Source organism: Notolabrus celidotus, chromosome 4, assembly GCF_009762535.1.
Source record: "Notolabrus celidotus isolate fNotCel1 chromosome 4, fNotCel1.pri, whole genome shotgun sequence".
Lineage (NCBI taxonomy): Eukaryota > Metazoa > Chordata > Actinopteri > Labriformes > Labridae > Notolabrus > Notolabrus celidotus.
In genome coordinates, this window is record NC_048275.1 from 13,944,254 (window position 1) to 13,959,867 (window position 15,614).

Sequence of the window (15,614 nt, forward strand, 5' to 3'; positions counted from 1 at the left end):
TCGAAAGAATCGTCACTTTCCATTCGACAGCTGTAATAAAGAACACATAAACCTGCCATGTTTAAATCTCCAGTAGACTTTGGGAAGATAACCTTTTTTTGTTTGGAAAATGGCATCAAGAAACAGCTCTCTATGGTTGACCACGGAGGCGCAGACTGTCCTTGCGTTTTTCTTCTACGTTGCATTTATTAGCAGAGTACACTGTGTCTTGCTGCCATGACGTCACACTATTACCTAGCTGACGTGGCTATGAGCATCCGACTTACACTCCACCCACCAAATAGGGCACGGTTGGCTGTGGAAACGCAAACAGGATCAGGCGTTACCGTACCAAACTGTACTGATCCATACCAGACCGCTTGGTGGAAACGAGCCATAATATACTAGTATAAATGCACAGAGCGGTATTCTATGGGTACCAGTCTTGCAACTTGTGGAGTGCCGGTTCCATTATAAAGACTTCTAAGTGGGTCTGTCTATACCTCAGAACTATCAATGCTGAGCTCAACTAAAACATTGTTTTAAAAAATGATGCTGGAAAGAGCTACAAATCTGCATAAAAGCTGCACATTGCTGTATTCAATAGAAGTCTAGAAGGTCATACAGGAACACAATGTAAAGCTTTTTCCCACTGGGAGCAGCCAAAAAAAGATTATAATGTATTTTACTTTACTTGCCTGTTACAAATCTGAAAAAGTCAAGGTTACACACAGAAAGGACTCCCTTCTCTGTGTTGAAGCTGATTTGAAAGGAAGCCAGTTTCTAGGCAAGAACTGTCATCTGGCGGTCAGAGTAGCGAAGTCCTTAATGTGCAACACTGCTTTCGACTCTGCAAGAAAATTTGAGTGTTAATTAAGCGTAGCCCCGAGAAGTCAGAGAGCAGTGTCAGGGCTGCTGGAGCTGACATTCTGGTCTTGCTCAATGACACTTCAGCAAAGTCAGCCAACAGTTACACGCACACATGCACACAGAGTTGCCATGCTAACAGTAAAATATCCAATTTATCGCTTGATTAATCATCGTGCACCGGGCGCTGGCTGCTGTGGGCTGCTCTGAAGTGACCGGTCTCTGGCATGGAGGCTGAGAAGGAGCAAAGATGACTGTACTATCTGATCATGTAAACACAACTAATCAAGCAGGCACTCTGCTATCTGCCTCTTAGATTCTAATGATCACTTACATAAGCTGCTGTGTTGGCTGAATATGGTGTGCATTTTGCAGAAAGGGGGGAAATGTTTTAAATTAAGATGCACATTATACCATATTAACAACTGAATTAGACAGAGTGGTTTCCAATCTGCATCTTCAACATATTTATGTTGTTTCTGCACTTTGCCATCATAATGGAAATAAACGACACGATGCACTGTGCTGAATTAAAGCGCTTTGTTTGGACTGTGCCGGAGACAGAAGGAGGAGGCCTGAAGCTCGTAGGTGAGCTCAACAATGCTTAAACCTGCCTTTGCAATTCAAGCGAAATGCGACATAAATAAGCACCATGAAGAGAAGGACATGCTACTCCTCCTCCTCCTCCACTTGATCTTTTCTTTCTGGGGAGAAGCGGTCTGCCTTTTGTAGAAACAGGTGCAGCATTTGGTGAAGAGGAGTCTCTCTGCGTGCAGGCACAGTCAGTTGTTTCATGTTTGGAGGCACTCTATCAGAAGCAAAGATGACATTTTATTGTGCTTGAATTTACAGAAGGTTTTGAAAATCAAGAAAGAGAACAGACATAAAATGCTGCCATATTTTGAGCATTGATTTTTTTTTTCTGGCTTTTTACCTGAACAGAGTAGCTCTAGTACGTTGTGTAAAAATATAACAGGTTTCTGTTTTTGGTTGCTTTTTCTAATTTATCATATTGCAAGATTTCTCTGAATGACATTTTAGTTTTTCATGACCACAACCAGTTATGTTTTCTAGTTTAAATTTCTCCTTCTGTCATTGCTGTGCCCTTGAATCTTGGATGGAAGACTGTCACGTTTTCCCCTTCATGTAGTAGTATATAGTATTTTTCAATTATTTTTTTATATTAGAATGCTATTTGGGTTGAGGCTTCAAATAAGCTTTCTGATTTCTGCCTCTTCCTGCACTGGATATAATTTATCTTTGTTCTTTTTCCTTGTGTATTGTTAATTGTGCAAATAAAAATAAAAATAAGCATAAACATGTAATAATCAGAGCAGCTCAGGCTAAAGCAGGGTTTCTCAAACTTTTTTGGCATGTGTACCCCCTTTTCAAAAACAATTTCAGCCAAGTACCCCCTTGTATGGCTGAGAAAAAATTTCAGGAAATAATATGGGAAAATAACATGAATTAATGTATGCATGTGGTTTTACAGTGTCATAATAACATTGAAATAAAAGATGACACAAATTCTGTAGTTTAGTGGTATGATATTTTTAGAAATAATTAAAGATTAAGGCAGCTAGTACCTTCGATGGCCCAAGGAGCACACCGATTTATTTCTGTCAAACAAGAAGCATTTCAACCACCTGTCCATTGTTATCCTCCTGGCCACACTTTTATTAGCATGCAAATGTACGTGTTCACTCGCTGAACAATTGACATCAACAGACAGATGCCGTCTGGTCCAAGCGGTTTCGCAAATAATATGTTTTATGGATGAATATGCTCGATTTGGAAATAGTGCCCTATTTGATGTTGCATTGAAATAAAAATTAAATGCTGTTGATAAAGTTGTTATTAATCCGATTTTTTTAAAATTTGTTGTGGTGTAAATTATTATTATTATTTTTTACATTTGCCATGTACCCCTTGCAGTACTCCAACGTACCCCTAGGGGTACGCGCACCTCCATTTAAGAATCACTGGGCTAAAGGATCTGCATCATTACATCCAATTTTCTTAGATACTACAGAATTGTGGTCACCCTCAACTTTTATTTTGCATTGCTAATTGCTCATTGGCCGGTTGTGTCTCAGTCTGAATTAAGTTTGTTGGAAAAGACAAATAAAACCGATGTCATGTTTCTACCATTTCTGCACATCATGAAAGTATCATGAACCTCAGTTAATTTTCCCCTGCTGCAGTAATGGATCCAAATCAGCAGGGTGATTTGTAAAAAGTCTCCTCGTAGAATTCTAACATGATGTAGTTGCTTTCAACATTGTATTACAAATTAGATTGCTTTTTGATCACTTGGAGTACGATCCTAATCAAAATTTCAACACCTGCACACGCCGACACACTTGCTTGTTATGGTCAGGTGGAATTCCCAAACTCCCACTTCTCATTTCACCCCTGTAAGGCCTCAACAGTATTAAGAAGAAGTGTGACATGTTTTCATCACGATGATGTTTCAGGGGCGCGGAGGTAAAGGCAGCATCTACGTGTGGGCATCAGGAGACGGTGGTAGCTATGACGACTGCAACTGCGATGGCTACGCCTCGAGCATGTGGACAATCTCCATCAACTCAGCCATCAATGACGGACGCACCGCCCTGTATGACGAGAGCTGCTCCTCCACCCTGGCATCCACGTTCAGCAACGGGCGCAAGAGGAATCCAGAGGCTGGGGTTGTGAGTGTTTTTAAGTACATATATGTATATGCCTGCTGCTAAATTTATCACTCGTTTCTTTTATATTTCAAGGTCCCTGATGTTGGCATTTTAAGGAGGCACCAGCGTATTCAGAATTTAAAAAAATCCTCTGTGTTTTAATGTTTTATGCCTTTCAAAGATATGTTCTTATTCAACAGATTAAACTGTAATCAGCCTCTATGTGTGAGCCCAGCAGACGGTGTGTCCTCTGCCTTTCAGGAGATTGTTTGAGACCAGGGATCACATCCTGAGAAGCTGTTAGGCAGTAGTTTCAGGCTGTTTGGGAAAAATTGAGTCTCAGGTGGAGGAATCAATCTTCTCTCATCACCTTACCGGACCTCATTTCGCTTTTAGTTGCTCTGAACAGCACTTCAGGCATGTTTGATATGTTATAAAGAGACAGAGGAGAATGTTTTTATGGGCTTGTGGCACTCCTTTGTTAGTTGTCATTGTTAGAAAATGTCCTTCACTGAGTCTGTTGCTTTACTTGAAGTGCTTTTTTCTCCCTGTACATGTGGAAATATCAGTAACAAAGGGAAAAAATGAGACACTGAAGTGAATCCAGTGACTGACCTTAGTGTAACACAAACAGGATTTTACTGCAAGAGGCTCATTTACCTGGAGGATTGTGTCAGCAGCCGGTAATTCCTGACAAAAGAAGAAAATGAATCATCAGATAAGAAACAGACAAAGAGAGCATACAAATCTTTGAAAGAGAGACCGCTGAAGCATGACACATGATATTATCTCACTGAGGACAAATCTGAGACCTTGTTGGTCAGCATTAGAAAGTAAATACTCAAACATCAGAGCTCACACATATGGACAACAGACTGAATTCCTTTGCTATGCTCGAGTGTAACTGGAGTTTCTCAGTGTGTAAAGGCAGCCGTGTTTTGGTTTGTGATTATGCAAATCACCTTAAGCTGTTGACAGAGCCTCACATCTTCCCTAGGGTTCGCCGTCTAATTTTAGTCAATCTGTTATTATTTCTAATTAGGAACCAAATTAACTGCTTATCCTATAAACAGTGGCTGCTGAATTGTGTATGTTAGAGTTAAGCCAATATGCACTCTGAACTCATCCATCATTCTTTGTATTTAAAAGTAGAAACTTGAGGCTGGTCGATGTGGATGTCGTTCTGTTTCTGAGAGAGAGCCTGAAATATTGTGTCTAGTATCAGCCAATCGATGCATTGATCCAATACTTTCAGTTATTAGCCTACTAAACATAAACTTTCAGGTAAATATTATGTGGTGAACACAAAGAATAACGGTGTATTAAAAAGGGATGCACCGATCCGATCCTGATATCGGATATCGGCCACATCGAACTCAAAAAGCTAGATCGGATATCAGTGACAAGGGGCCGATATATAATGCCGATCCATATGGCAGATCTATTCATCTTAGTTCTATGTGTTTCTGTGTTTACAACAGCCATGTGCGTGTCCTACGTCATCAGCACCGGCCGGTCTGTGCATTTGTGCCCGGCAGAGCATGATGGAAGATAACTATGAGGCTCTGCAGTTTAGGTGCATGTCACGCTTCTGTTGCTAACAACTCCGCCAGAAACTTGCAACATGTGCAGCGCTAATGTTTCTACGAATCGGCTGGTATTGGTATCCGCAGATACCAAAGCCCAGGTATCAATATCGGTATCGGGACCTAAAAAGTATGATTGGTGCATCCCTAGTATTAAAAGATGAGTGAACTTTTAATGTCAGCAATCATTGTTTTTCCCACCTTCATTGGATGTTCTGGTATCAGAGGGGTATGAGGTATAGCTCTAGGTATCATAATCATTACCTTTAGATCTTTCTTAGAATAAAAAAAGAACGTCCCCCTAATAGAAAATTTTAGGAAACTCGCTACTGGACTGTAGAATAAAATATATACGTGTATTAAAGCTGCATTTTGTCCTCTCCCTCTTTTGATTATGTAATTTCAGGCCACGACAGACCTGTATGGAAACTGTACACTGCGTCACTCTGGAACATCAGCAGCAGCTCCAGAGGCAGCCGGTGTCTTTGCTCTGGCTCTTGAGGCTAAGTATGTGCTTTACTGCTCCATCTTTACACCTGCAATATTTGTGATTTAGACTTTATGTACAAAACAAAACAACAAACCAGAGTCTGATTTGACCAAAAAAAAAACCTGCTTTCAACTTTGCTTTCATTGCTTTCATGATTGATGTTTTTTTTTTTATTAGCTGCTTTTTCACTGCAAGTACAACCTTGAGCTTTTATATCACAATGATGTCTTTGACCTCTTTGTCTCTTTGATCTCTTTTGCTGTCTGATCTCCTTAAAAGCAGACATTAGTTCTTTACCTTTCACACAATTACTTATTTATCACAGAAGTCAAATGAATAGTAAAAAAATCACTTATTTGGCTTCTGACAAAGTACAGACTCTCAATGTAATTCAAGGACACTGATTATAATAACAGTTACTTTAAAAATGCAGCTTATATACTGTCTACATAGGCTTAGTGCCTATGTTTAATTTATCATCACACTCTCTGTGTAAATACTGAAAGGGCATGTTGCTGGATGAAATTCTCTGCAGTATTGGACTATCATAACCTCCTAAAAATGATCTAATCTAATCTAATGTTATGATGGTGGTAAAAGTTGTGATTTTTTAAATGAATAATCTAAGTAATATTAAAAACAGCTTGTGAATGAGGAAATGAAAACACCTGCCATATCCGCCCACACATCATTAAAAAGTATGAAAATCAAAAACCTTACTGCATCAAAAATCTCAGAGGAGAGACTCTCCCTCTAAACGCTTCATTTCTCAGGTTAAAGATTTACAAGGCACTGCTGCCATTAACTGACACCTGCTAGTGGGGTTGAGTAAAGTAACACTGTTTGCTTTGCACACACGGTAATGATGTTGCCATTAAGACGAGCGGATGCTCACCCTGTCCGGCAGCAAATAACCCACAAGGCTGTTAGTATGAGAGCATGGCCTTTTTACTGCCCAAACACACTTGAATCATGCTACAGCAGGAGTGAATGAGTCAGCCTGAACAAAGCTGTCAGAACACACAGCCAAGATAACAGAGGGAGAAGCAAACACTGGTGTCTTTGTGCTTCAAAGTACAGACACGCATGAGTGTTAAGTAATCAAAAGCATGCAGGGTGAAAACCATGAAGGTTTTACTATTTGTGCTGAAAAACTAAAGACGCCTTTTTGGAAAATGTATCCAAGAACTTCCACCAAACTTACCTTAAGTTAACACCTAACAACAGTAAGAGAACTCATCACATTCACTATAAAACCCTAAAAGGCAATAAACAAAACTAACAATTCTTTGTAAATGGTTAGCTGCGTATTCTTGTTGTATAATTTACTGTCAATCATCAATTGCACTATCATTAGCTTGGTCCTGTGATCACTGCCTTAAGTTAGATGTGATTACGGCAGTGATGGAACACATTCACTGCTAAAGTGAATGATAGTTAGCTAACTTTTCTTGTTATATATCATGCTGTCAAATATTTAATTTGCCTTAACCCCTCTGCAATTTTAGCTGGCCAGGACATACACTTTCTCCAGCTGCCAATAATAGTACTCTGCGTTGTGTTGCGATGAGGAATGAGGAAGCAGGACTGAAATTTCCACGACAACAGGAGACATTTATTCTGTGCAAAACACAATCTGTTAAGTTCAGCAACTCGTTGTTGGGCTTCACATGCACATCTCTCTCCTCAGTAGGGAATTTACCGTCTCACAGAAAGCCCGCAAAAATAAAACAGATTTCAAAATAAAATACAAATACCCATGAAAAAGATACTGAAACATGAAAAATATATATCAAAGTGGAAACTGAAACTGAGGATTGACTTTTGGTGAATTATAAACCTATTATTTTTACACATCAGTTACAAAATGTTATTGACTTTGAATCTTGCTAGGATACTCTTAGCTTAGTTTAGCTTGATAAGGCTGCTAATAACAGTGGACATGACTCATCCTTTGTACCAGAAATCTCGAAGTTGATTTGTGGACAATAGTATGGCTGGTTAGCTGGATACTTTTTTGTTAAACGAACTTCTGTATAGTACTGTACCGTATATACCTTAAATCAACTATATACATGGTGACTGACCATTTCCTTCCATACCATTAGCTTTCTGGCTCTGTGTTAACCTGAAGCTCTCGATGAGCTGCGCCACAGAATGGATATCCTGTCATCTGGAAAGATTGAAACCTGATGTTTCTAACTTACAATATCACTCCTCCCCCTGCCACTTTCAAACATATGATGTTAATTCTTGTCTTCTCCAGCCCAAACCTAACATGGAGGGACATGCAGCACCTGTCAGTCCTGACCTCCAAGAGGAACCAACTCCATGACGAGGTCCATCAGTGGAGGAGGAATGGCGTGGGCCTTGAGTTCAACCACCTGTTTGGCTACGGTGTGCTGGATGCTGGGGGGATGGTTAAAATGTCTAAGGATTGGAAAACAGTGCCTGAGCGTTTCCACTGTGTAGCAGGATCCATTCAAGACACCCAGTGAGTCACATTTATCATATCCTTATTTTCTTTTCTATTCTACAGCACATTCATGTTTTACTGTGTATTTCCATGAATAATGAGTGTGGTTTTGTGGTGTACAGGGTTCTTTCACTATATGTAGACTGCACATTGTAACATTTCATTCTGTCCCTACCAAGATGTTGAAAGGAAAACACTGCTGAGCCCAAGAGACATTCTTATCTAATTACTGAGTAATTCCAATAAGGTTTGATTCAATAAAACATCTGCAATGGGAGTGTCCACTTCATAACCCTATAGTATTCAGATTAGCTCCTCAGTCTGTCTGATGGTCCTGCATGTTAGAATAACAGGGACTGTTATCATGACAGCTGCTATTTTTCAGTTAATGTATTTCTCTTTGTACACGTAAAATGAGTTTCTCTGTGACAGCATGTGGTAAGAACCCAGAAAAATTTCTAAAAGACATCAAAAATCACATCAACTGTCATCCTTGATGACAGAAAAATACGGAGGCAATTATTTTTAGTCGCACAAAAAAGTCTTTACAAACTTGTAAATTGTTTCTTCAAGTGGATGTCAATCTCTCACTGTGGAGGACAGTGTAGAACACAATTTATTTTTTTTGGTGCGTTAAACATAGACTGTATAAATATGGACGTAGTATCCGTGACATCACCCATCTGTTCCTGAGCACTGTTTTGAAGCCAATTGACGGCAGCAGCCATATTGGAAATTTGGTCTCAACCAGGCATAGTGTGACATAAAGAGGCGGGGTTGAGCCTCCTAGCCAACAGCTGTGTGTTCCCGTCCGGTAGTCAAGTCAGTCATGTCCTTATTTGGGCAAGAACTTGTAATCTTAATATCTTCTGAACGGTCGCGTTAGAAAAATTCACCCCCTGTTCAGTGTGTGCCAATAGAGAAATTAGCTACGCAGAGTCAAGCCATTTTTGAATTGATGTCTATGTGGTTTCTGGTGTTTCTGCAGCCAGACTCAAGCGGATTCTCGAATAACACATTCTTCCTATGACAGATGTATGAGGTTTGATTTATAAATACAATTTTGCTTAGTCAAAAACAGTGCTTGGTTTTGGTATGGTATGATCAGTAGCTTAGCAGCTGATTTCCGCTAATGTCATAAAAAATGTAAGTGCGCTAACTTTAGCTGGACATTATTGAACTCATTGCTGGCTCTTTAGTTTTGCTGCAGTCGTGAAAGAGTTAAAACTCAATATTTAAATGCATTTACACAGAGTTCTAAGCTATTCAGCCATAAGCCTTAACACATGATTTTGTAACATCAAAGGAAGTTTGAAATCCAATCATGGTTCATCTCAAGGAAGTGCGCCATGACACCTGAAAAAAGGCTACAGCTGCACAATTCTAAACTTACTGTAGCTAAATGTTAAGCAGTAGATAAAGCATTCAGTGCTTACCTGGAGTCACTCAAGGATATCTTTTCCCTTGCATTGCTTTATCTTCTTCTAGCCATCTCCTTCATTGACTTCAGTAACTGTAACATATTCTTCTTCCCCTCTCTACACCTTACAAACGATCCTCTATCCATCTATCTATAATCACCCAAAACTTCGAGCTTTGAGCTGCTGTGTGTGATGCCTGGTGGTTTCCCTCGGCAAACCCTCTTACTCCTTTTAATTAGAGTGCCACAAATGGCCCAGCATGCTGTGCCCTGGAAACACTGTCAGTTACACTGACTGACATCCAGGAAGGGATTCCGGGCGGAGGAGTTTCCTTGTGTCGATGCAAACCTGTAGCTTTCACATGTATTGTGGAAATGGCAATGTGTAGGTGTAGATAAAAACAGCACACTGAATATGTTTCATCTGTCTAGTTTTGCCACCATCAACACCTCTGGATCCTTATTTCACTCTCTAATCAGGGCTCGCCAGATGATGCAGTCACGACAACATGGTGTGAAAGTGATTCCCCTCTGTGTGTGTGTGTGTGTGTGTGTGTGTGTGTGTGTGTGTGTGTCCCTTGAGTGCAGGCCGGATAAAAAAGGAGCATCCCTTTAGAGCCAAACCTCTTTTATTCATCCCCGAGGGCACTGCATGCAAATGGCAAAGAGGACTTGCCTCCTCATGCTTGGATAGTTTGAAAACAAATACAGCCTTGCGAGTGGCCCATTTCTCAAAATATGACAGCGTAGATAACCATATTGTGTTATTTCTGGACGCTTTGCTCTAACTGATTGTTTATTTTGGGGCATTGAATGCTGATGATGTATTATAAAAGCCACTTTGGGGTGGTTGGGCAATGGATGGTCAAATAGGACTTTCAGACAGGAGACTGGGGTTTCATTTCAATGACTTCTTTTAATTTCAACTTACTTAATATATGTTTTTTACATTGTACGTCTGTTCCTTCATATACTGTGTGTTGGTTACGTAACTTTTCAAAGTAACAAAACTAGTGTACATAGGTCAGAACTTATTTTAACCCAAATCCCAATCTCTTTTTAAACCTAATCAGGCTTTTGTGCCCAGATCAAACCACAGCTAAACTACATTTCAGTGATTGGCAACAGTAACAATATGTTTATCATTGTTACTGATCCAAAACACATGAAACGGTAGGTTTGTTTTGTTGTTGTGTTTATCAGCTTTACTTTTTAAAATTCTACTGGATCACGGTGTTTTTGCTGATTGATCTCTCTACTATAAAAGTCTAACCAGTAATTGAGTATTTGTCACAATGCTGAGCATCATACAAGTAACAGTGGGCCTACAGATCTGCAGTGGCTCTAAGATTATCATTTTTTTAAGACCAAGCTGCCATATTGAATGAGTAAGGAGTGAAATGTAGCTCCTGTGGCTGTTAGTTGGTTGTCACATCTTAATCAATGAAGCTTTTATTGCAGTAAAGGGCATGAGCAATAACTCAATGTGCAAATAAATAGCAGCTTGAAAAGGTAGTTTTCATGAGAATAAAATAACATCCCTTTTTTTTTCAAGCTCTTTATCAGCCGTGTGTTAAAAGCTGTGTCACTGGCTGTGTCATTTTTTTCATCAGTTTACTGTTTCTACAGCAGCACAGTGGGGCTTTCACTGCCTCTATTGTGGTGGAGATATAATTACAACAAGCCCACCTCTGATGATAGTGTATCACCAGAGAGAGGCAATAAACACCAACATAGCCACAGCCCCACAAACACACGGCTCAGCACTGATCTGATAGCTGCTCTGGCTGGCTGTGGCTTACTTAGCTGGAGGAGAACTTCTCATTATCAGTGGAGCTGGCATGCATGGGCCCCTGTGAGCTGTGGGGTTGTTTTATTCTCCGCTGGTGCTGCCCTTCAGAGGGATCCCTCTGCCTGCTCTATGACCAACTGCTGTAATTACTGACACGCATTATCAGATGGGGACTGTGCACCTGCTGCGCACAAAATCATCAAGTTATACACAAAGAAATTAATTCAAATTGACCAATAACAAACTAACTTTTTCCGACTTTAAAATATTATATCTCAGTAAGATAGAGCCATGCTGTTAGTGGATCAAACAGTTCAGTATTCGGTTATAGATACATCAGAACTGACAGATTAAGAGAAACTCGCAGATATAGTCTGATCAAAGAAGGATAAAATGGATTGCAATTAACTGGCTCGTATGAAATGAGAAAAACTTGTGTATCTCAGAAAATTAGAATAGTTTTTTTAAATTTAGAATCTTTTTTTTCATGATAACTTAAAATTAGAAAAGTCCACAAAATGAAATATTCTAATATTTTGAGACAGGTTTTTAAAATTTTGATATAAAGGTTATAATTATTTAAATCATAACAGAAAATGGCTCGAAACATTTTATGTAATTAGAATATATCAAATCACATCACTTTCCTAAAAACTTGTGGAATATATTTAACATTTTTTTTTACAGTATACTTTAGAGCTGTCTCTCTAAAATAAGTAAAGCCAATTTGTTAGCAAGAAAACTGTTTGACCTTTCGTTTTTCAAATTTAATTTCCTTTGTAAGTTACTTTCACAAAGGCAACACTTAGTAAAATAATAACAAAGTTACAATAATGAACTTATTAATATTGGCAGTTATGAAATGGGTAAAAAATATAGACAGGAAAATACCACATTGTAAAATGGCTTCCAAGTTGTATCACTAGGGATGCTCCTGAGCAACTAACTCCCTCATTGCTTAAATTAAAATACAGATTCAGAATAACGGACTCGTCTTAAGGTAAGAAAACTTTCAGGAAACAGTCAAACATGAGCACAATTTTTTCAACACTATTGAACAAGGGATCAAGGATTCTGTAGGTAAACAATGTCAAATTGGTTTGCAGATTGTGGCTAACACTAGCAGAGCTAGCACCACCAGCCAAGGCTACAGGAAACCATCTGTCATCTTGTTTACATCTAGGTCGTAGAGCTTTACAGTATTATGGAATTAGCCATTGACTGGAGCTACAGTCCTGGCTAGTGGCGGGCATTTGAGCTAGCTAAAAATATTAATAGTTTAACCGATCAGTTTTTTTGGTGCTGTCTAGCAAGGGTGATGATCTTAAACCACGTAATCAATGTAGACCCTAAACAGTTAAAGTTTGTACAACAAAAAAAATGCTTAGTATTAGGCTATGTCAAATCTAAAATGATCAAAACACATTATAAACACAAGGACAAATTGTAATACACAAAAAATTATAAATAACCTAAATTAATGGCACAAATGAAGAAAGGAAAAACACACAGCAGCAAATGTCTTTTTCGTGCTAGTTATCTTTTCACACTTTGTTTTCACACATAACAGACCACATTTGAAGAGTCATGTTGTTAATGAAAAGGCACTTAAATATTTGGTTATGTCAAATTTCACACCATGCATTAAGGGTGTAAGTTCCTGTGAAACACCCCACTGTGACATGTTCTGTTTTTCTGGGAAGAGTCATTCGCTTCATCAGCACTAAGAAGCTCACCGCTGCACTCACCTCTTCTGTGCTCATCATACCACCCCATTAATCATTTCTCAAACCGAGTACTGCTCCTCATGTCTCTCTTGCTCAGTTTCTGTGTCTCTGTCCTGTTGCCCTCTTTTTATTCCCCCCTCATTTCCCACCATCTAACAGTGCAGTTTTGTGCTTTAATAATGTTATTAAGCCTCCTTAAAGCCTTTGGCCACCACCCCTGCCCTGCTGTGTTCCCACTCATCTGTGCATCAGTCAAAGAGACGGGAACAACAGTGTGTCTTCCTAAACTAAAGGAGCGACGTTGCCAAGAGCAGGCTGCTTTTACACTCTGTTCTGAACAAAACCATTTTAACAAAATGAGACAAAGGTCATATTCATACACTGAAACTGAGATTGAATTCTGAGGTACTACAGAGGGCTATATAATAAACGATTTCTGCAGAGTCATGGAATAATCTAACAAGCTCTATGTTTAAAAACTGTAGAAATGTGCTGTTTTTAGATACTCATCTTTGACTTTTTTTTAATATATTTTTAATGTTGAATGTATTATAAAGAGCCATGAGAACTCACAATACTATATTTTTAACTTGATCGACATCGTAAAAACAAAATTATTACTTGGCTTTTTGTTGAATACTATCATTAGACACAGCCTGTGTATTGTAAAGCTTTCCCGGCAGAAGAGCAGTGGTAAAGAGAGGTTTTGTATGATCACCGGTTTGCAGCTAGTACATTATGTGCAGCGTGTGACCTCAAATAGCACAGTATTTCATCCCTGCTGCTAGACATAAATTACATGGTAAAGCACCAAGATATGACAATCATCACTGCTTTTGTGTGATAAAGGAGCAGGTTCAAAAGGAGCAGTGATTTGCCGAAGGAAAAATAGGTCAAGTACTGCATTTACTTGGATATTCAAAGAGACGGCGGGGATGAAATACACAAGAAGAAAGATATAGCTTCTTCACCTGCTTTCTGGGTCTTGGCTAGAGGCGAGCTCAATATTGTGCTGTTCATACTCTGTCTTATATCACTTTTATTTGACTTTGTACATTTTTAACAATGCTATTTGACTTTTTTATACCTCTCTGTCTCACAGTTTTAATTTGTTCATCCTTTTTTCTCCTTCTTCAGTAAAATCCAGTCCGGCAACAAGCTGGTTCTGGCCATCACCACTGAAGCCTGCCAGGGGAAGGACAACTTTGTCCGCTACCTGGAGCACGTTCAGGCGGTGGTAACAGTCAACGCCAGCCGCCGTGGCGATCTCAACATCAACATGACCTCACCCATGGGCACAAAGTCCATCCTGCTGAGCCGAAGGCCCCGCGACGACGACTCCAGGGTGGGCTTTGACAAGTGGCCCTTCATGACCACCCACACCTGGGGAGAGGACCCCCGCGGGACCTGGGTCCTTGAGGTCGGCTTTCAGGGCGAGGAGCCACAGCGCGGCGTCCTGAAGGAGTGGACTCTCATGCTGCACGGAACACAAAGTGCCCCTTACATAGACCAGATAGTGCGCGATTATCAGTCCAAACTAGCGATGTCCAAAAAGGAGGAGCTAGAGGAGGAGCTTGATGAGGCTGTAGAGAGAAGTCTGAAGAGCTTGCTGAGTAAAAACAACTAAAAACCCATCTGCATGTTGTCAAATCTTTCACTTTCTCTTTCTCCCTCTCTGCAATCTCGCTCTATCTCTCTCTAAATCTCACATCCATAACCTCAGTTCCTCTCACTCAATCGTTATCCTCCCTTACGTCTACCTCTTATCCCCCTCTCTCTGCTTTCTGTTCTCAAGTGTTTCAATTAGCCCCCAATCTTCAATGAATGTGTCTGTAATCGAACCATCATTCAAGTGTAACTTTTAATAACTGTTCTAGAGAAATGAAACTATATCACCTGGATTTTTACACTCTACAGAATTGTACATAGACAGAATATATAATCCACTCTTTCATGCTCTTGCTTTAACTGCCCTGCACCTCTCTTCTGCCAACTGTTGTACAGTTTGTGACTGTAAATGATTTTCTGTGTCATTCTACTTAAAGTTTATTATCTTGCAAACAGAGCAGTGATACTTCTTTCTGTTTATATTTTTATGTGACACGCACTGTTTCTATAAACAAAGAAAAGGAATATGTATTTTATTTTGCAGCCTGTGATCCTCAGTTCAGATTTCATAATCTTTGACGTATACTATAATAAATCTATTCAGCTGTTTATTAAAGCACTTGAGTGATTTACAACACACCACCAAGCATACTGAGTGACATACTACCTCTCATTTCAATGTCTGAAACACTGGTCGGATTAGTCAAGAATTTCATATAAACTTAAGGCAATGAAGGGTAAACTGGAGCACAAGTCCCATAGTAATATACAAATCAAGTACAACAACTATCTCCATGTTTCTGTCATTTTGTACCTTCCTGTCCAATAAAGGGAAAATGCCCCCCAAACAGTAGAGCCTGAGCCTCTTCTCCCAAGCATACTTGAGGTTATCACTACATTTTTGCTACAGCTTCCTTAGGCAGCATCAATAAATCCTCACTATCATTGACCTCTTCTAAATTGATCACCAATCTTCAAAAAAATGCCTTTTATTAAC

The 15,614-nt window shown here is 39.5% G+C and overlaps 1 protein-coding gene across 1 annotated transcript in view; it reads left to right on the forward strand.

Annotated features, from left to right (window-relative positions):
* pcsk2 (proprotein convertase subtilisin/kexin type 2) overlaps positions 1-15,259 on the forward strand; it is a 38,692-nt gene extending 23,433 nt beyond the window's left edge. The window contains exons 9-12 of the mRNA XM_034681169.1: positions 3,324-3,539; positions 5,511-5,611; positions 7,861-8,088; positions 14,147-15,259. Coding sequence (XP_034537060.1) covers positions 3,324-3,539; positions 5,511-5,611; positions 7,861-8,088; positions 14,147-14,636 — 1,035 coding nt within the window. The 3' untranslated portion in view covers positions 14,637-15,259. The remainder of the gene's footprint in view (positions 1-3,323; positions 3,540-5,510; positions 5,612-7,860; positions 8,089-14,146) is intronic.
* Positions 15,260-15,614: the final 355 nt, after the last annotated feature.